This window comes from Vigna umbellata, chromosome 2 (assembly GCF_029865625.1).
Source record: "Vigna umbellata cultivar VRB3 chromosome 2, Vumbellata_1.0, whole genome shotgun sequence".
Lineage (NCBI taxonomy): Eukaryota > Viridiplantae > Streptophyta > Magnoliopsida > Fabales > Fabaceae > Vigna > Vigna umbellata.
Genome location: NC_142166.1, coordinates 393,180 through 415,844, shown reverse-complemented (window position 1 = coordinate 415,844; position 22,665 = coordinate 393,180). Strand labels below are relative to the sequence as shown.

Here is a 22,665-nt window from a genome sequence, read left to right as displayed (position 1 = left end):
ATTATAAAATATTAGTTTAGGAGCATAAAAAGATTTCTTAAATATAAGTGATAAAATAAGAAACTATTGTTTGAAATAATTTTCAAACATGAATTTATGCTACTTTATTCATTGATGATTATTCAACCATAGCTTATAAGATAATTATATTTAATTTTTTCTAAATTATTTTTTAAATAAAAAATTTCCGCTTTTTGATCATAAAAAGGAGAATTTTTTGTAAAGACAGCGCGTGGTGTCACCTTCCATGTTTATTGGCACGGTAATGCGAAAAAGAAAGAGAATGATGTTACCTTAACTAGCTGGTTTGTTTTTGTAGAGTTAAACCAATCGCCGGTTGTCCCGGTAACTCTTCCGTTCTCCGCTGTGTCGCCGCCTGTGAATTCGTCCGTACGACCGCCCCTACCGGTCACCAACTTCACTCTCCGTTCCTCGACACAATCAACCTTGTCAACCAACCAAATACCGAATAATTCGGTATCAATAAATACATGCCCTTCAAAATAATATATATAGTATAATATAATATATAATTACCTTTTTTAAAAAAAGATTAGAAAGGTAGAAAAATAAAAGTAGAGAGAGAAAGACACGATCCTTTTGCCTCAGTTAAAGAATTTTTTTTCTTCTAATTTTTTATTAATTTATTTTTCTGCTTTGGGTTGCGAATTGTGTGTGAGAATTCAGATTGCTCCTCCGTCCCGTTTTGTTTCGTTCACCACCGCTTCTTTCATTTCTTTGTTTTTCGCACAGACAGAGAGCGAAAACACAGAGAGAGAAAGAGAGACGAAATAACCTAATTGAATTTTCCTCTATTTTTGGAAAATTTGCGTGCGTGAAAATCTTAATTTGAATTGGAGGAGCGGAGGATCTGTCTTAGGGTTTTTAATAGCAATTTTTTGAACCGAATCGAAATGTTGGCTCAGGACGCGGTTTCGCGGGAATTCTAGCTCCGATCTTAGAGCAATTGCTCGAATCTTAGGGTTAAGAAATGGACGTTGATTCCTCGATGTTGCCGGAGGCCGATCACGATTCGGCGGTGCAGAACCATGCTGAGAGAGACCAGTTAAAAGAGTCACCGCCTCCTCCGTCGCCGCCGCCTTTGTCGACGGCAGGTGGATCTCAGGCTCAGTCGCCGTCGCAACAGCAGCCGTCTTCGCCGGTGACGGGGGGTCAGGTGCAGCATAGTCCGGTGGTTGGTCCGAGACTCGCGCCGACTTACTCAGTGGTGAATGCTATTTTGGAGAAGAAGGAGGATGGGCCGGGACCGCGGTGCGGTCACACTTTGACGGCGGTGGCGGCGGTCGGAGAGGAGGGGACGCCGGGGTACATTGGTCCGAGGCTGATTTTGTTCGGCGGTGCCACTGAGCTTGAAGGGAATTCTGCGGCCTCAGGGACTCCTTCATCCGCTGGAAATGCTGGCATACGTATGTATTTTATTTTCCTTTTCGTCGTGAAGGCAATAACATAACGTAGATGCAGCTGCCGAGTATTTTAACTTTTGGTTTGTTAGTCTGATCAGAATCTTGAAATTTATGCTTCGCGCTTTGCATGCGGCCATGTATCTATTTGGCAAGTTATTATAGATGTTTATACACGATGGCTTCGATTGTTTTGTTGGTTAAGGTTATGGAAATGTAAGTGCTATGCGAGAGGTTTTTTTCCTTCCCGTCGTTATCCTTATGAACTAAATGCTGGTCATGGAGACCATGGTTCTCATTAACCTGGTTTTGGATACTTCATTCATCTTGGGCACACTACAGTGCAATAAATGAATTGAAATCTATGGAAATTTTTACAGATATTGCGTTTAATTATTTGTTTCCTTTTTTGTGTTCTGTGGGTTAAATTGGAAGTTTATAGTTAATTTTAAAACGTTTCCATTTGCATGGCTTTCTGCCCCCTTTTTAGTGGGGCACGAAATGGATGGAAAAAACAGTATTGGGAAACATTTCATCACATTAGCTGGTCTTTAATTTCTGAATATAATGTGTCTCATCCATTCCAATCCAATACATGTTTACTCCATCCGTACTTCTATGCTTACTTATGAGCCAGAATTTTATTTCATTATCAATTACATCTTAACCAATTGTTCAATTAGACCAATCCCCATTTCTTTGCTGTGGATTATGGAATATTGTCTTTGTCTGAAGCTATGAAGCTCAGATTCTTAAAAAACTGGTAACTTATTGGTGCAATCCACATATCTGATATCTGATACCAATATCCTATATAAAGTATTTAAGGAGTATTCTTCAACTTTTATTTTCATTTATTTTTTAATTTAATTGACTGATGTTTGGATGTGTTTCTGCTACTTTGAGTACAAATAAAATTATATATGATTGTATCTTTTCCTCAATATCCATAAAGCTATTGGCAATTATATGTAGCCAGAATTCTTTTAAATAGTACAAATGATACATTTTGTCACATTCTAACACAGGTTATGGAAAAATATGTAAAGGGAAGATACTTTTTTGGTTCCAAATTTTGATCATCATCCATGATAAAGTCTTGAATTAACGGCAAAATATCAATATCTCTTTACAAACACTATGCATTTGCATGGGTTTGTCGTTTTATTTTTTTGTATATAATTCATGTCAACATATCTAGCACTCAAATTATATATTGTATTTTTACTAAATTTCTGTATTCTTGTATCCGTGTCACATAATTTCCGAGTTACTTGAAGATCTAGGCTCCCTTTGTCTTAACTTTTTTAATTCCTTTCTTCCTATTGCTTTTCTTGCTGCTGTAACTGGTAAGTTTTTTGTTTGAGATATTGTGATGTATAATGGAAACAGTCATTTTATTCCTGAAAAACTTTGGATTCGAAAAAGGTACTTATCATATCTGTCAAGAGATGGTTGTTTGCATATTTGGCTCTTTATTTCCTGAATACCCGAATATGTTTTTTTCTCGTGAATTGCAGTATTAAGTAGTATTGATTGTAAATTATCATAAATTATAGGACAGAAATGGTTCAACAAGATTGATGGTTGACTGTTGTTGTTTCTGGTGGGTTACTTTATATATCACTACTGATCAAGGAAAAAAAAATAAGGCTGATAAAGAATGTTTTGTTTCTCATCTGGGCCCAAGTGATATTGTTTTGGGCAAGCAATGCCACCCATTTCTACGTAGTTGACAGGCCTTGCTATATATCATAATTTAACGGTTATACTTTTGTACATCATTTGAAGCTCCATACAATTGGTGCAGTTCTTGAAGTTCCAGCTATCATTCATTATTTCTGGTGCAAGCCAATGTCAGAAGCTAAAGACTGGTGTTAAAACTTGATTAGGCCGTTCCTAATTTAATGGAATTTGCATAATCTGTTCATTGTGTTAGGGATGTTTCAAGACAAACAATGATTTTTGTCTACATGTTGTGCATTCCTCGCCCCACCCTTTGTATAAGCATTGATATTGATTGGATTGGATTGGATTGGTTGGTGTTTATGGTTGAAATTTGTCATGACTGGTGCATTTCATTTGCCATGCAGGTTTATCTGGTGCCACTGCTGATGTCCACTGTTATGATGTCATAACTAATAAATGGTCTAGGTAAGCTCAGTACTAAGTTCTTCTTTTCAGCCTCTTTTATTTCTTAAGTAATGCTTGTATACTTTGCTTCAGTGCTTATAAGGAAATTTGATGCAGGATAACTCCCATTGGTGAACCGCCAACGCCTAGGGCTGCACATGTGGCAACTGCTGTGGGAACTATGGTTGTTATTCAGGTATTGTTGAGAGTCTATCTCTTAGGTTATCTGAATATTGTTTAATTTGTTTCCCTAAATGAGTACTGCCATTCTCACTGGAGTATTTGCACACCATAAAACAGGGTGGCATCGGTCCTGCTGGTTTGTTTGCTGAGGATCTTCATGTTCTTGATCTCACTCAGCAACGACCACGATGGCATAGGTTAGATAGAATAATAAACTACGTTTTCTTTTCCTCCTTAATGATGTTTATCTGATTTAGTTTGTTCTGAATTGCATTTAGAGTTGGTGTTCCTGGCCCTGGACCAGGACCACGCTATGGACATGTTATGGCTTTGGTGGGGCAGAGGTATCTCATGGTAATTGGAGGCAATGATGGTAACTACTGGAATGCTCCTTTTTACATTGTTCGTACTGGATGTTTCCTCTGAATGCAAATTTACTGATGTTAACTCATTTGTTCCCTGCTTTCCAGGAAAGAGACCTTTGGCTGATGTATGGGCTTTGGACACAGCTGCCAAGCCTTATGAATGGCGCAAGTTGGAGCCAGAAGGAGAGGGTCCACCTCCATGCATGTAATGTGTCTTACCCTTCCTTAGTAATATCTTGACTTCACTACGCACACATTTCAATTAACCACATTGAATATTATGCATGTCTCGTTTCAAAATCCATTGATGTCATGGACTAGGTTCTGAGGGTCACTTAGGGCAGGTTTTTCTTGTTCTGTAGCCTTTGATGTCTTAACTAGGTTCTGATGGTCAACATAGAGGTGACTGTAATTGAGTTGAATAAATTTGAATCCTTCATGTTGGTTTGTTAGATTGACATGCGTGTGAAGATGTGGATGTGTTGGTTTGTTAGACTGACATGCTTTTGGTTAAATTTATTTTTAAGTTTGCTTCCCTTCATATCATATTATTTGTCCCATTTTTTCACTATTTCTATGCCTTGGGTTTGTTCCTAATGTTCTTTTGTTTTTTCTATCCCCCTCTTCCCCCTCCAGGACAAAATTGGTGAAAACAGATTTTTCTGTAATTTTCAGTAGTGCTGCCATGTTAAGCATGCTATTATCTAGTTTACTATTGCATTGTATATTTGGGCTGGTATATTTGTTGATCACTGCTTTATTCTTCCTACAGCTTGAGAACGTTTTGATATTAGAGTTGGATTGCCTTTATATTGGGGTTGCTTTTATGTATGATGATAATTAGGTTGTGGAATATTCTTAATGAAGAGTGAATTAAATGCTACATTATTGTTTAATGGAAAAGGCAACTCGGAAGCAAGTTTGTATTTGTTGAGGTTAGCAAATAAAGATAACCTCCCTTAATTTTGTTGGAGATCCTATATCAATTAGAGATATAGCCAAATTATAGTTTATAAATAGATACAAATCTTACTTTGCAAGTTATTTTTATAGGGTGGAGTTAGGCTTTACTCCACTTTCTATTGTGCTTCTTGCTATTGGACCACTGTCAAATCACCACAAGTATTTAGTCACATGCTCTAAACATATTGTAGGGTGTATTGGAGATCTCACGGGAACTAAACATATGACTATATTATAATATATAAGTGGGTGCAAACCTTATCTTACAAGATAGTTTTGTAGGGTTGAGTTAGGTCTAGTTCTACTTTCTTAGAAATTTAATAAATTACATTGTAATCTTAACTCAATATATGATGTAAGGTTGAATGTACCCTTAGTTGTTCACTTTGGTGGCAAACTTACTTTAGGGGAGCTTTCTCCTGTTGTTATTTAATCAATCATGATTCATGACCCTTTTTGCTAAAGTCTTGCTTAGCTAATACTGTTTTTATTGAGCTCAGGAGTGTACTATAAGGATCTTGATTGTTGTTACCACAACTAAAACTTTCCTTTTCTTTATTATCTTGTATACTTGAATTTTTTATGATTTGGGATTGAGTTACTGTTTTGTCATTTACTTTTTATTAGGTATGCAACTGCCAGTGCACGATCTGATGGGCTTCTTCTGCTTTGTGGAGGGAGGGATGCCAATAGTGCTGTGAGTTATCTATTCAGACATTCACTTTGTCATTCTATTGAATTAAATTCTGTAGGAATTTCCTGGTATGAATTTGCCATAGTCTGTCATTAGTATCACTTTTATTTCCCGTTATGCCTTTGTGGTTTAGCTGCACAGTGGCCCATCCACTTTTCTTAAGCTACCATGGTAGATTAAGATGTTAACTCACCATAATAATTAGGTCTGTCTCTACCTGGTTGCCATATAAGGAACATTCTGATGGAGGAGTAAACAGAGGCAAAGATAAGGTATGTTCAAGAGTTGAAAAAAAAAGGCAAAAACAAAACAGAGATACTAGGAGGAATGTAGCAAATTACAGGACAGTATATTTCTTTTGCAAATTGGATTGATCCAAAGAATCGTGACTGCCTTTCAATTCTTCATAAATAAGTGATCTTCTGTTTTTGTGCTTGGCTTGAGTGTGAAGTAGATCAAGAATGAGAGCAATGTGAGGCTTGCAATTCAGTGGAAAATAATATCTTAATCCTGTTGAACTGCTGTTTGAGCAAAGGAACCTCAATTTACTATTGAGGGAACTTTGAACTTCCAGCTAGTTTTGTCTGGGAAAAACCTTTGACATTCAGGTAACTAAGAAGCCACAGGAATATAAAATGAAGAATAATCGAGAAGTGAGTTCAAACCCTTGTGCCTGAATATGCACAGAAGCAAGTAGATTCAAGTGAATTAAAAAAAAAAATTATGAATACTTGGTCTAACTTGCCTCTAATACTGAAGGTTTTTTCCTCTTCCTAAAATCTCAATAAAAGGAGCAGCATGGCTAGGATTTTATTTTGTGTCCTATTATCAGAATTAGAAAAGTTATATGGTCAAGCACACGTATAGTTTCCACCCAGGCATCATCAGAAAACTTAATTTGGGCGAAGTCAGGTTGATTTTAAGAGTGACCAGTTCTCTGAAAGAAATGTTCCTGAGATAAGCATCCATGGATTAGTGTGAGTAGAGGTAATCACTGGAATGACATCTCCATCCATTCTGTTGTAAACTGTATTTACTCTTTCTTGATAAGTAAAATAATTTGCTTCCTTGTAGAGTTATTACTTTGAAGGAAAAAAATCCATGACCCCATTAGCTCTTCATTTGGTCAAAGTGCGGTACAAAATCCAGCTAGTAGCAATATATGATCATTTCGTAGATCCCACTCCCTTGACTAAGCATAATCTCTGTTCATTTTGCCCACTGTTTTAACATCCATCCAGAGCACATTGTTGAATTGAGTCTTGGCACCCACTCATTTAATTTTAAAATCTGACTTACCCACTGATACAGACCCACACCTTAAAAGCTTAGAAGAAAAAGAAAGGAATGAAAGGAACACTGATGTAAGTATTATTCTGTCAACAAAACATGAAATAGAAGGATAATAAATCCCACCCAGAGCTTCGCTCCTCTCTAGAGCAACACAAACGGTTCCTCTCCTCTCACAACCAAAATGCCAGTCCTCCCCGACGTTCAGTCAAAACTAATACCAATAGAATCTCTCCATTCCCCTCCTGATTTCTCTCTCCTCTAACTACATGCCACCTCAGCCCTTGGATTCTTCTTTCTCACTTATACTTTTCCCCACCATGTCTTGGTACCTTCGTGGGCTAGAGGTTGAGGAAACTCACTCATTCTCTAGGCCTCATCACCCATATACAGGCTTGATATAGAATCCGGTGATAAATTGTTAGGTTTCTTTATGCGAGAAACCTAAATCGATGCTCTCTCCTCACTCAAATACTATAACAACAAAAATGAAAGTATGTATGTGTACGAATTTTATTAATTCTGTAGAGTATGTATCCTACCGTTCGGCCTAACCCCCCTTGTCTTTCTTCTCTCATACACTCTTAGTATCCTACCATAAATGGTTGAATATTTTCTTATTGATATTTGAGTTCCAATAAATGAAGCTAGATAATACTTTTGGCAATATGATAGGGCCAACAGAACTTACAGAAATATTGAAGACAGACTCTAGAATGATAGGGCCAACAGAACTTACAGAACAAGACTGTCTCTTCGAATGTGGTAGAAAACAGTAACAGTGTACAACAATTGAGGTTCCTTTGAGAGGACCTTACCCTCCCACCACTCCTTTCCCCTTTAGAAAACAGCAAGCTAACCTCCCTAAAACTAAACCTTGACTATTTATAATAGTCAGGTACATGGAAAACATCTACAGGAGGTTATGACTGTCACATTCAGTTATTCCTCCTTTTATACACAAGGCCAAACCTATCACAATAATCTGTTGAAAAATCTGACAACTATACAGAATCTTTAAATTTTTCAGGCAGGCTATTACCTGCGGGAAAATAGTCAACACTCGTGGTTATTTTATGATTGACCTCGTTTCTACTGATAGCTATTATCAATTTATGTTTTTTGTTTTGTCATCAACAAACACTTATTGGTGGATTCATGTAATTCTGTCTTTGTTAAGCATTTTCACGTGGCTCATACGAATTTCTTGTTTCTAACCTGACCACATGTTCTTTCATTCTTGCCCTTCCCCTAAATCTTATATTACAGCCATTGGCAAGTGCATATGGACTTGCTAAGCATAGAGATGGTCGTTGGGAATGGGCCATTGCTCCTGGTGTCTCACCATCTCCAAGATATCAACATGCAGCAGTATGACTTAGTTTCTTTTATTTTTTATATTTATTTCTTAGTTGGTCATATATTCTAAGGATTTCGATTTACTTGTTTAACGATTCCAGGTATTTGTTAATGCAAGGCTTCATGTGTTTGGTGGGGCTCTTGGGGGAGGACAGATGGTTGAAGATTCATCAAGTGTTGCAGGTACTTGGTTCTTAGTTGTGATGCTTAATCTTGGATAAAGAGCAGAGGTACAACTGGTGATTGAAAAGTTAGTGGCTTATATTGTACTAACATACATCCTATGGCATAACAAACTATGAAGTTGTTAAAATCTATGCCTTTTTAATTTTGGATCAACTGTTATGACTTGTACTTTATCTGTGTATCCCTCACTTTAGAGAACTTATATCTTTTATAAAGTAGCCTTTATAACCTTATATCTTCCTATGTTCTTGTGTACATATTTTTTCATTTTTGACTGAAGGATGAATTTACTTTGCACAAATTGAGAAAGAGAATCTTGTGGAAATTGGGATGATCTTGTTATAAGCGATACCAAATGCTTTTGAAGTTTCATTACTGTTTTAGCTACTGTTTGTAGGGTAGCTTGCTCGTGCCTAGATGCTGCTGTAGCCTTTAGTTATTTTTTTCCGATGGTAATTTCTTTTGTATGTGAAAGCATGATTTATTGTTATGCCAATTAATGTGGCATTTATAAGTATTTCTATTGTTTTTTTTTTGCCTTTTGTAGTGTTGGACACCGCTGCTGGTGTTTGGTGTGATACAAAATCTGTTGTTACCAGTCCAAGAACAGGTAGATACAGTGCTGATGCTGCTGGTGGAGATGCATCAGTTGAGTTGACACGGCGTTGTAGGCATGCTGCCGCAGCTATCGGTGACCTGATTTTTATCTATGGTGGTTTGCGTGGGGGTAAGTCTTAAATTTAAGTTAAATCGGTTCATCTAAATTGAATTAATTTCCTATTTGCTTGAACATGCATGACTGTTTTTGTTATAATTATAAAAATAAGGAGTAAATTTTATGTAATAAAGAATATCTAGATTATATATGTGTATTATTAGGAAAGTTTTTATGTATTACCGTATCATATCTTTATTATTAGGGGATATAAAATCTCCTCTAATTATTGTATTGATTATAAATAAAGCAAGTGTTGTTTTAAAAACACATACAACTCAATGTCTCTCTCTTTCCTATAGTTTAACATGGTTTTAGGCCTATTCTAGCAAAGTTTGTTGTTGGATCTATCGCACCAACTACTATTGTTCAAAAGTATATTGATAAGGAGGGTATCGTACAACTAAAACAGTATATTGTTCAAAAGTTCTAGACAAAAGATCTTGGACACATAAGGCATTTTCTTGGTATAGAAGTTGCACAATCCAAGGATAGTCATATGTTAGAGAAAATATGCTCTTGACATTCTAGGAGAAATAGAGATGTATAGTCTGTGGACACATGAATGACTGAGTGTCAAACTTGTACTTGACCGAGTAGTGCTGTATTTTGATTCTGGGGTATACATTATGTTAATTGGTAAACTAAATTCCTAACTGTGACTAAACCTGAGATGATCTCTGTAGTGACCATAGTAAGTCAATTTTTAAACTTTTCTGGTCAAGTTCACAACCATACAAATACTAAAGTATGATAAGAATGCTCTTGTTAAAAGCCTCATTTACAAAGATAAGGGAAACAATCAAATCGTTGGATATTTTGATGTCGACTAGGCAGGGAGCCAAGTGATTGACCCTCCTCTTTAGGGTATTGTATTCTTGTTGAAGTGATTTAATATTGTAGAACAATAAGAACAAATTTTTGTGGCAAGATCAAGTACAGAACAAGAATACAAAGAAATAACATGAGTCATTTGTGAGCTCATATGGCTAAAACAACTCCTCAAAGAGCTTAGACTTGAATAAAATTTCTTAATGCATCTTATATGTAACAACTAGACAATATTACACATTGTCTCGTATGCTGTCTTTAGTAGGAGGGCCAAGCATATAAAGGGGATTGTCACTCATAAAAGAAGAAACTGGAGTCTCCAGATATCACCACTAGATTTGTCAATTCTAGTAAATTGTTGGTTGCATTCACGAAGTCTCTAAGAGGATAAAAAAATGATTATATTTGCTGCAAGCTGGACACATATGACTCATGCTCCAACTTGAGGAGTGTTATACTTAAAGAAACAAGGATCATATCTTTATTATTTGAGGATATCAAATATACTTTATTTATTGTATCAGTTCCTTTTTATTAGAAAAACACAGTTTCAGCTCAATCTCTTTTTTTCCTATTGTTCAACACCTTTATCAATATCAAATCTCCTATATTTATTGTATTCATTCCGTTTTATTAGAAAAACACAGTTTCAGTTCAATCTCTTTTTTTTCCTATTGTTCAACACCTTTATCAATATCAATGTTGTTGATAAGGTCAGACTGCTTTGTGATGTTAATTTAGTTACTTTAATGTATCTAATTCACACATTTTATTTTGCTTAATATTCAGTTGAATTTATTATTATTATTATTTTTTTATATTTTTGTTTGGACTTTGAAGCAAATGGTATTAAATGTTAGTATTGCTTACTAGAATATGAATTCTTAAATGGTGTTAGGAGATAAGGTGGAAGGTAGAAACTTATGAAATAGCTCAAATCACATGATCATCTTAGCATATCTTAGAATATGGATTCAGGCTTAATTTAACCTCAAAATTAATTTATAAGATGAGATTTACGCTCCATTTATATATTACATTTTAGTCATATTACTAGTTAACGCAGGATCTTCAATATACTATTTCAAGTTGAGGATTGGACATCTTCAATGTGAGCATAAATATGAGTGGTCTAATTATGGCCCAATAGTTTATTGGATGGTCGGTCCAACAAAATAGCCAGGATAACCTCTTTCATTATAATTTGTGAAATGAGATCTGATTGAACTCAACTTTACGCAAATGGTTTTTAAGGTAAGGTTTACACTCACTTATATGTTATATTTTGACCATACCAAGCCATGTTAGATTCTCAAGCATGAGACTAGATATTTACAAAATATCCCACTTCAACCATATATGTGGCCAAATAGTAGCATATTAATCGGAGCAATTCTCATCTTTTTATTTTGTCCCACTTGCTATCGACTATTTTGTCATCTACTATTGAATTACTCACCACAAATATTTAGTCTTATGCTTGAGATGTTTGATGCATAGTGTGAAAGAATATGTTGGATATCTTATATTAACTAGAGAATGATCAAATTATAGTGTAAAAGTAGGGAACGGTCCTTATCATGAAAACTGTATTTTCCATTATCAGAGCTTCAATTTTTCGGATCGATGAATATTTCTTAGCTTTTTACTATTTTGTCAGAATAATTCTGTTGAAGATATTTCTTTCTCTTTTCGGTTGCACTGATTTTCTGTTAGACTCTCTTATGTTAGTGTTAGAATATTTATTCTATTTATCATGATTATATTATGTCTAGGGTTACCCTATTTATCATTATTATTTTGTGTCTAGGTTACCCTATTTATCATGATTATATTGTGTCTAGGTTACCCTATCATGATTATATTGTGTCTAAGGTTATCTTAATTATTATGTACTCTTGTATCAATTTATTTTTATAAATAGAAGATTATGAGAGGGATCAATCAAGCCTTCTAGAATTATTTTATAGTTTCAATCTCAAGTTGGTATCAGATCAGGTTGTTTAAGTCTCTTCCTACTCTGTCTTTGTTGCCGCCGGTGGCCCGTGGCTGCCGCCACCGACGGCCTTAAAAATTTCATTTTTTCCAAAATATCTCAATGACCAGTCTCATTTTGATTTGTGTCTAGTCTTCAAATCTTAGTTGTTGTCCGCAACTGCTTGTTTGTCTCTGTCCGACGTTGTTTGCCACTGTCTGGCGCCGTTTGTCGTTGTCTGGTGCCATTTGCCGTTGTCCATCTAACACTGTTTTGCCACCATGAGGAGCTGTCCACAAAAGTTTGTCACCATCAACCACGGTTCCTGATGTCGTTCGCCACTGTCTGCCACTGTGTGTTGTTTCCCAACGTCCGTTGCCGCCCACTGTTCGCCTCTGTCCACTGCCAACCATCGTCTACCGTCTACTGTCGTATGTTGCCATTTGCTGCCACAGTTTAGTCTGACGACTAGTGGATCTGGATCCCCTCCTTGAGCGAGAGGGTTAGTTCTCATCCAGGCACTGTCACGTGCGCCACATCCGTCCGCCTCTGCCGTCGTCATATTTTCTCTGGTAAAGTTAGGGGTTTTGTGCGCCTCGAGGAGCGCGACCCATCCCTAGTCGTTGCCTCATTCTCATCCACACGCGATGTCATGCACAATTTCTCTCCGATAAGCTTCCGGCGCGTGTTTGCCATATGCCACCTTCCTGGTGTCGGAATCACACGTGCCACTGCCGTTCGTCTCGCTCGATCAAATAAAAAAAAAAGAAAAAACTCTCTGTTTCAACATTTTACCTCTGTTTCAGCATTGTTCATTAGCCTCCCTTCATAATATTTGTTTAGCTTTGCATATTGTAGCAGTTGTGATGTTCTTGATGACTTATGTTATTTATTTAAAAGTCTCTAAGGAGAGTCAGTGTTATCAACTAGTTAAGACCAAGGAATTTCAACACTAAAGTCATGGGTTGAACGTTGCTCATGACATGAGGGGGAGTCTATTTATGGCAAGATTAAGAATCTTAGTCAAACAATTTCACCAGTCCCTTGTCAGATTTGTTTTTGGATGCTTTGATGAATTATAGAGACCATTATGATCTTCCACCTTCATGATTTGTCATTGGCGCGTCATCATTTTCGTCGTTTGTCGTAAGGGGGAGTATGTTTCAGCCACTACAGGCCTCATCAGTCACTGATGGCCACTTTAATCCCTATAGTTTGTCGCTTTTAGCCACTACAGGCCCCATCCTTACTTGATGGCAGTTTAGTCCCTGCAGTTCACTGATGGCCACTTTAATCCCTATAGTTTGTCGCTTTTAGCCACTACAGGCCCCATCCTTACTTGATGGCAGTTTAGTCCCTGCAGTATGATTTTGTCCACTGCAGGCTCCATCCTTATTTGATGGCAATTTAGTCCTTGCAGGCTCCATCAATACAATTTAGTCCCTGCAGGCCCCATCAATCAGTAATGGCAATTTAGTCCCTGTAGTGAGGGGAGTATGTTTCCACCCACTAGTCAAACACTAGTCAGAGGCCCCAACTAGTCAGAGATGACAGTCCTGTTTTCCGTCATTGCAGGCCCCAATTAGTCAGAGATGGCAGTCCCTGCAGTTTTGTCGCTTTCCGCCACTGCAGGCCCCAACTAGTCAGAGATAGCAGTCCCTGCATTTTTTGTCGCTTTCAGCCACTGTAGGCCCCAACTAGTCAGAAATAACAGTCTCTGCATTTTTGTCGCTTTTAGCCATGCAGGTCCCATCCTTACTTGATGGAAATCCAGTCTCTGCAGTTTGTCGTTGTCTACCACTCATCATTCACTTTTGATGGAAATCAACTTTGTCAAAGTCATCCTACTTGAAGGTTCATGGTGCTAGATGAAGTTTTGTGGTTGTCCAATATTATTCTCCATAAGCTTATGAAGAGTCTCTTTGGTTACGCTGGTTTGTGAGTCCAATTTGGTTTATAGACATTCTCTCTTGATGGTCTGAAGCATATGTACATCTTATTCGAAGTCAGAGTTACCATGTCTAGGGTTACCCTATTTATCATTATTATTTTGTGTCTAGGTTACCCTATTTATCATGATTATATTGTGTCTAGGTTACCCTATCATGATTATATTGTGTTTAATGTTACCCTAATTATCAAGTACTCTTTTATCAATTTATTTTTATAAATAAAAGATTATGAGAGGGATCAATCAAGCCTTCTAGAATTATTTTATAGTTTCAATCTCAAGTGTTAGTTTTAACTGACAAGAGCAGTCAGTTAATTCTAATACCTATCAGTGATTGTTCTCTGGTCTTCTTACATGACTTTCGAAAATCTTAATCTTAATATTGCTCAACTGCATGTTTAGCTAGCTGTTTTTGAGGAAGACTTTGAGTTGAGAAGAGCACATCTAGACTGTTGAGAGAAACATTGGGGTATTGATAGTTGCTATAATTGTAGAAATAAAAATAAGGTGCTTATCCTATATAATCAGGAAAATCTAAATTATATATGTATGATTAGGAACATTTTTATTTTTTTCCCGTTCTATATCTTTATTATTATAGGATATAAAATCTCCTCTATTTATTGTATTGATTATTTTTTCTGAATATAAATAATGCACGAGTGTTGTGTCAAAAACATATGGTTTCGGTTTAACTTTTCTCTCTTCCCACACTAGGCATGCGTGAACATTATGAGAGATAATTCCTATTAACAGTTGTAAAATTCATTAGAGGATATAAAATTCATTTATTTTTTCTTTTTTATGGATCTAGGATAACAATATAATTTCAAATTTGAACTGTTATTGAGCATGACCAGTGACTTTTTTTTTCTTGGAAGCTGAAAAGCTTGTTATCAACCTCAGTTTGGTATTGTATGTTGTGGTGAGTTCTGATATTTTTGCTTGATGTATGTGAGTGACCATGTTGTATTCTTCATGCTGTAGGGGTCTTGCTGGACGATCTACTTGTTGCTGAAGATCTTGCTGCTGCTGAAACAACAGCTGCTGCTTCACATGCAGCAGCTGCAGCTGCATCTAATGTACAAGCTGGACGACTACCTGGACGATATGGTGGATTTGTTGATGATAGGACAAGGCAAACCATGATTGAAGCAACTCCGGATGGTGCTGTTGTTTTGGGAAATCCAGTTGCACCCCCTGTAAATGGGGACATACATACTGATATCAGCACTGAAAATGCCTTACTCCCAGGATCTAGGTATGTCTGTTTTTATCATCTGAACGTATTGAATTGTTATTTTGGCTGTCATTCATGTGAAGAATTTTTAACAGGCGAACAAGCAAAGGAGTTGAATATCTAGTTGAAGCATCAGCCGCAGAAGCTGAAGCTATTAGTGCCACACTGGCTGCTGCCAAAGCACGGCAAGTAAATGGGGAAGTTGAATTGCCTGACCGAGATCGTGGGGCTGAGGCAACACCTAGTGGGAAACAAATATATTCCTTGATTAAGCCTGATTCTTCTGCGTCAAATAGCATTCCTCCTGGTGGAGTGAGGCTGCATCACAGAGCTGTGAGTAATACATTTTTTATCTCCTTGGGAAAATTTTGTTGTCTCAAATTTCATGGATGTTGAAGCCCAATTTCCATTTCCTGGAATTTTCTGCAGGTGGTTGTTGCTGCAGAGACTGGTGGTGCATTAGGTGGCATGGTTAGACAGCTTTCAATTGATCAGTTTGAGAATGAAGGCAGGCGAGTCAGTTATGGGACTCCTGAAAGTGCAACAGCTGCTAGGAAGTTATTAGATCGGCAGATGTCTATCAATAGTGTACCAAAGAAGGTACGTGTCTCTTTATTAGTTATAATTGATTACAGTATTCATACTAATAGTATTAGAAAAAAATCTTTAATCTTCCATATATTTTTAATGGTATCAATAATAGGTTGCCACACTGTTGGAAGCGTTTGAGCTAATGGTGGTTATAATGGTCAAACTCTTTAATGACGTTAAAACTGAGAATAAATGATTGGATGACAGTGAAGAATTTTTGCACTACTAGAAGATTAAAATTAAATTCTTTAAGAATAAATAGTATTTGTGTTTATTAGTTAAGCAATAGTAGTGGATCGGTGCACTATATCTTTATATGTGATCGATTTAAAATAACATGAACAACTAAAAATTAACAACCTGACCAATAAAATCTGGTAGTCATGAGTAGGGTCAGGTATTCGTTTAGTCTTGTTCGTTAACCTTCCTTTTGTTGGCATTCACTAATAAATACACCATTACATTCACATCATTTTCCTGCATTGCAATATTTTAAATCTGTGGTGTTGAAGCTTGATTTCCTTGTACGTCTCTTCATGGGTTACTTTGTAAATATTATGTTTAATCACCCAGCTTGTTGGCTTCAAGTTATATCTGCCTGTTTCTTATCAAGCTTCTGGACCTTCTTTTTTAGGTTGTAGCTCACCTCTTAAAGCCACGTGGTTGGAAACCTCCGGTTCGGCGACAGTTTTTCTTGGACTGCAATGAAATTGCGGATCTTTGTGATAGTGCAGAACGAATATTTTCAAGTGAACCAAGCGTCATACAGCTTAGGGCTCCAATTAAAATATTTGGTGATTTACATGGGCAATTTGGAGATCTCATGCGCCTCTTTGATGAGTATGGCTCACCATCCACGGCTGGTGACATAGCGTAAGTTGCTTAGTTTTTGTGGATTATTTGTATATAAATGTGAATGAAGGATAGTTATATTGTGTCAATAATTTTATTTATTATTATTATTATGGCATCTGTCTCTTATTTCTAGTAATAGCCTATGGGTCAGTATTTATCAGATCGTTTCTGTGCATGATTAGTAGCATGTTAAGATGTCCAAACGATGGCAACCTGCTTTTTAATTGTTTGAGCCAGAGGGTTTGCTTTCATAATATGTCTTGAACATCGTGGAGTCCAACTGTATGGTTAATGTTAATGATTTGTTTTAAATCAGACCAAACAATGGACTGGTAAGGGGCTTGATTGAGAGCTCGCTGGTTTAATTGTGGTTGAAGTAGGTTGAGTTGGTAATTTTAACGCATACTTTTATATTATATCAAGAAATATACTATTACAGAATTGTTAAATTATTTAGTTAGATCATTTTTAAGTTAGTATAAAAGGATCATATTGCAGATTCTTAATTTTTTAAAGTTCTTTATAACTAGTTAAATGAAAGCAAAATATGTAAATATCATATATGATCCTTTATTCATTTCTAAAATTATTGATTCCTTTTCACTACTAGAATCTTTCCTTGAATCCGAGACAAAAATATTTAAACATTTTTTAGAACAAACAAAGCTACTAATGCTTAGAATTTAGAATCAAACCCAATTCTCAAGACTCCTTTCTTGCTTCTGTTAGAAAAAACGTTTTCTAAAAAAAAAGTAATATAATCTTTCATTTCAAGTTTCTTATCAAATAGATTCTTTAGAATATTTTTTAAATTAATAAAAAAATTGAATAAGTCATTTTTTTTTCTTATTTTTTCTAAAAAGACCAGTTGAAATCAGTTTATAAGAAGGTTCTTAAACTTTTACTGGTTTTCTGGCTGTTGCAGAGGTACTGAAGAGAATAAATAATTTGTATTTATTTCCCCTTCCCCCATGACCGAGCAGCATTATATTTTTTGGTCTATTCTAATGTAAGTGATTTAGGCATTTAATGTCCTCTAATGTTAATTTGTATAATGACTATCAGATACATCGACTATCTATTCCTTGGAGATTATGTTGATAGGGGTCAACACAGCCTGGAAACTATTAGCCTTCTGCTTGCTCTGAAGGTACTCTGGATGCTATAGGTTGTCTTTTTGTGTTGTTTGACATGTTTGATGGCATCAAATTTATGCATGGTTGTTTGGATTATGCAGGTTGAGTATCCAAACAACGTACATTTAATACGTGGAAATCATGAAGCTGCAGATATTAATGCCCTTTTTGGATTCCGAATAGAGTGCATCGAGAGGATGGTAAGGACTTTGACATTACATATGCAGGGCATATTTTCTTTTGTTATTTGTCACTCAAGAACTTCTGTTATTTGCTGATAGGGTGAGAGAGATGGAATTTGGGCATGGCACCGTATAAACCGTCTGTTTAATTGGCTTCCTCTGGCAGCACTAATTGAGAAAAAAATTATTTGCATGCATGGGGGTATTGGTCGTTCAATAAACCACGTTGAACAAATTGAGAATATTCAGCGTCCAATTACGATGGAAGCAGGATCAATCGTGCTTATGGATCTATTGTGGTTGGTGCTTTTTGTATACTCATGATGTTTGTAACAATTTATTTCATTTTCTTTGGAAAGAATGACAGCATGAAGTGTTTCTCCAGGTCTGACCCTACAGAGAATGACAGTGTGGAAGGGCTGCGGCCAAATGCTCGGGGTCCAGGATTAGTTACTTTTGGGGTGAGTGGTTGTTATTTGGTATTTGGACAAACCATTATGATTTTTAGTTTGCAGTAGAATGACAAATAGGTTCAGGTTTTGTTTTTTCTACATTTGACAACAAATATACAAGAGTTTAATTTTTATTTACTGGCATTGTAAATATTTTTACTCCATCAAAGAATTAAAAAAATACCTTATATGAGTTATAAAGTAATTGTTATTAATGTCAACAGTTGTACATAATTGACTATATATGATCAGAGGATGGTGAATAAAATCTTTAGAATGTCATTACATTATAATTCAATTTGTATAATAATATTGTTTATTTTGTTTTTTCGGTTTCATAACTTTGACAAATTTTTAATGCTCATACATTAATTGTTTTATTATTCTAGAAAATTCATGTTTATGTATTACTGTATAATAATTTTGATGAATCATTTGAAACTTTTCAAATAAATTGTGCAGTGTTTATGCCCTGAAACTTATGTACTTGTAACGTGCATATATTGGGCGATTATTTTCAAAGCTAGCCTTATCATAGATAGTTGCAAAAACTACAAATCTGATTTCATTCATTTACTAGTGCTGTTGTTTGGCTTTTCTATACTGCATGTCTCCAGTCTCATTTATTCCCTTCCCATAAAGAGTCTCTCTACGGCTGAAGAATGAGCGTGTTCTTGGGCCATCGTAGAAACATAGATAGGGTCGACGACGGAACGAAGAACTCACCCTAGATACAGCTTTTTCGTACACGTTCACTTGCATCACATACACAAGTGCTCTCTGAACCGTGCAATAAGGTCACCCATAACACGGCTCTCCCACTTGAGTTACCTTAGCCCCAAGCATTTTCTGACGTTATTGTTAATGCTACAACTTGAGTTACCTTAGCCCCAAACATTTTCTGACGTTATTGTTAATGCTACACTCAATATTTCGTCTAATTTGAAGTGCATACATTTTGTGATGGCTATTATTTTTATTGTTCTAGTGTTGGTAGAAACAAGTTAGTCTGTACAGCTTATATAGTCATCATATGTAAGTCATTTTGTACTGCTTTAGGTTTTATTAGTGAGTTAGTTAGTACAACTGTCAGTAACCAATGCCTATAAATACATTTCTGTACTCATGTTTTCAGTGTGATGGGATAAAATATTTTCGGTTCTTCTCTAATTCTATCTTTTGTTTCGTTCACCTAAGATCTAGGCACTTGCCTTCTTGGATAGTCTTTTTTTTTTAAAATTTTTTTTTTTAAGGCTTCTGTTGGCTTAATTGTTTAAACTCCAAACTCCTATATGTGATATTATGCTCATCTAAATGGGTCTTACTGTTGCAGCCTGATCGGGTCATGGAATTTTGCAACAACAATGATCTTCAGCTGATTGTTCGGGCACATGAATGTGTGATGGATGGCTTTGAGCGATTTGCTCAGGGACATTTGATCACACTTTTTTCTGCGACAAACTACTGTGGTATTTGTTACTGGCCTTTGTCTATTGCACTTTCCTCTAAAGATAATTCTCCGTTCTAAATTTTGGCACTGTATTGTTGGCTGGGTAATAGGTACGGCAAATAATGCTGGGGCGATTTTAGTTTTGGGAAGAGATCTTGTTGTGGTTCCTAAATTGATTCATCCATTACCACCTGCAATTTCTTCACCGGAAACTTCACCGGAGCGACACATTGAGGACACATGGATGCAGGTATTGTTCATTCAATTTTTAGCACGCTCTTGGTGCTGCATAATATTTCACTTATTAAATGATTACGTTCATATCTATCTAAGTGACTTTTAATCTGAAAATTAGTATTATGCGACTAAATCTATATTTCTGGCGTTTTCTCTTTGCTATTCACACATTTCTTTTTGGTTAAAACGTAAATAGGAGTTGAATGCCAACAGACCACCAACACCAACTAGAGGCCGTCCTCAAGTAACAAATGACCGAGGTTCTCTTGCTTGGATATAATGATTATTAAGGAAACCCGTAATGTTTATGCCTTGACGCTTGTGCTATCGCCTGAATTTCCGGTGTTACATATATAGCATGATGCCATTTACGGGGTATTGGAGCTTGTGATCTGATACCCGCAGAATGCTTGAAGGACCAAGCTTTTCTTTGTCTTGGTTCTCACTACTCAATCATCTGGCATCTACAAGATACAAGCTCGAGAAGCAAAGTTGGTAGCCACTGCTAGGTTGGTTGACTTTGACAAAGCTAGAAGTTGCAGTTTGGGTTCCCACCCAGCTGTTGTAAATTGAGCCGTAGGTACAAAATCAAGGTCATGGATGTGTGCATCATGGATTGTCAGTGCTGGTTATTTTTGTCATTATTTTTCTTACATATTTTTTACTCATCGTCCCTAGGTTATTGTTTTTTGAATTTATATTTTAAATGAAGAGGACGGGTTTCTTTTCTTTTTCCCTGTGATGGTGAGATATATAAATCAGAAATCTTTCTTGGGGGGTCCATGTATCATAGGTGTTGCTTTGTGTAATTCCCATCCATGCTCTGTACAACTAACTTCTGTGTGAACCCACATATTCTGACAGAAATGTGAATTTTGAAAATAGAATTTTGTATATTGCCTTGTGCTTCAAATAGCATACACTGATCCCGGCAGTGATAGAAATTGCATGTTTTAATTCCCATTCTTACTTTCCAACTCTGAATAGGAATATACTTGGTCCGTTTTCATCTGTTTTGTATTTAACTGGTAAAAAAGCGGATTGAGATGCATCAGTCTGCCTAAGAATTTCATTTTTTACATGTTAATCTGTATAAAAAACTTAAAAAAAAACATTACATAAAGTTGATAAATTTTATTTGTTGTAATTTGAAATAATATCTTTAAAATCTTTCTTATTAGATTAGAGAAAATATATATAATATTTTATTTTATTTTATTTTCTTAGTTTTTCTATTTTTTATTTTAGGAGAATTATATTATTATAAATAGAGGATATTATAATGTATTTTTTATGGTTGAGAATAATAAATCAGTTTTATTTTTTAACTTTATTTTTTAAAAATAAATATTTTTTTGTACATTGTAATTGAAATTCATAATGAAGATTATATTTAAATATAATTTATGTTTTCGATTTACAAATACTTTTTGACTACCAATGTTTCTTACAAAGATAGGATGATGATAAAAAGGGACATTAGAAGGGATAGACAGTTAGGAAATTAAAATATAGATATCTTGAGGTAAAATAAGAAGTTTGAAATGATCGGAGAACATTTTTTTGGTTAATATCTATGAAAAGCACATTTGGAGAATACTGAGAATGTTTAATTAAAAGTAAAAGTAATGAAACTAAGAAAATACTTGAGGGGCCTATACTGAACAGTAATGGAATTTTCAAGAAGGTAATTTATATGTACAGATTTATACGAAAGTGGTTAATACACAATTATATCATAAGGTCTAATATATGAAAGTGTTACTTATATGTGTTATTTGCTTGAGGCTTAACATGTGAATGTGTTATTTATGTGTTATTTGCTTGCAACTAAACTCAATTGTTAGACTTTGAATAAAAGATTTAAAATTTTATTTGTTATTTTATTTTTTGTAAAAAGCATATAAATAATTTTGTGAGCGAAGGAATAGATAAAATGTTTTAGTTATTATTTGAAGTAGGAGAAATTCTTTTTTAGGATTTTTCTTGAACTATTTTTATTTTACTAAGAATTTATTATTTTTTGTTGTGATTTTGAAATACTTATCAAACCTTATGGTTGGTGGAGTCTATTTTTATGTCTTTTTCCGTCTAATTATATTTCTACAAGTCAAAATTTGTATTTCTTAATTCTTTAAGTGTTAGGATTAATCGTTGTTAATATCTTTCTCTAACTTTTATATTTGTTCACATTTGTTTGTAAACATATGAATAAAGTAGCGAAATCCATTATTTTTCTTGATAATTTAATTTGAAGTATGAGAGAACGATGTGGTATAGAAGTTTTCAATTTTTAAGAACTTAAAAGTTTCTTATTGATATATATTATGGATGCAAAAAATATAAAACAAAATAACCATTTTTTTTTTGAAAGAATTGAACAATCTCAGAAGTATAAGAACATGAAGAAGTACGAAAAGAAAAAGTACAAGAAGAAGAAGAAATAACATTAGTAA

The 22,665-nt window shown here is 35.4% G+C and overlaps 1 protein-coding gene across 1 annotated transcript; it reads left to right on the top strand.

The window, feature by feature from the left end:
- Nucleotides 1-548: 548 nt before the first annotated feature.
- Nucleotides 549-21,103, top strand: LOC124846313 (serine/threonine-protein phosphatase BSL3-like). Its single transcript, XM_088105646.1, has 21 exons — nt 549-1,427; nt 3,515-3,575; nt 3,672-3,750; nt 3,855-3,934; nt 4,016-4,110; nt 4,208-4,307; nt 5,693-5,762; nt 8,319-8,420; nt 8,510-8,591; nt 9,142-9,321; nt 15,054-15,327; nt 15,402-15,639; nt 15,736-15,906; nt 16,532-16,770; nt 17,818-17,902; nt 17,990-18,088; nt 18,170-18,369; nt 18,456-18,531; nt 19,856-19,991; nt 20,083-20,222; nt 20,406-21,103. The coding sequence occupies exons 1-21, from the start codon at nt 992-994 to the stop codon at nt 20,487-20,489; spliced, it is 3,027 nt and encodes a 1,008-aa protein (XP_087961772.1). The 5' UTR covers nt 549-991; the 3' UTR covers nt 20,490-21,103.
- The last annotated feature ends 1,562 nt before the right edge of the window (nt 21,104-22,665 follow it).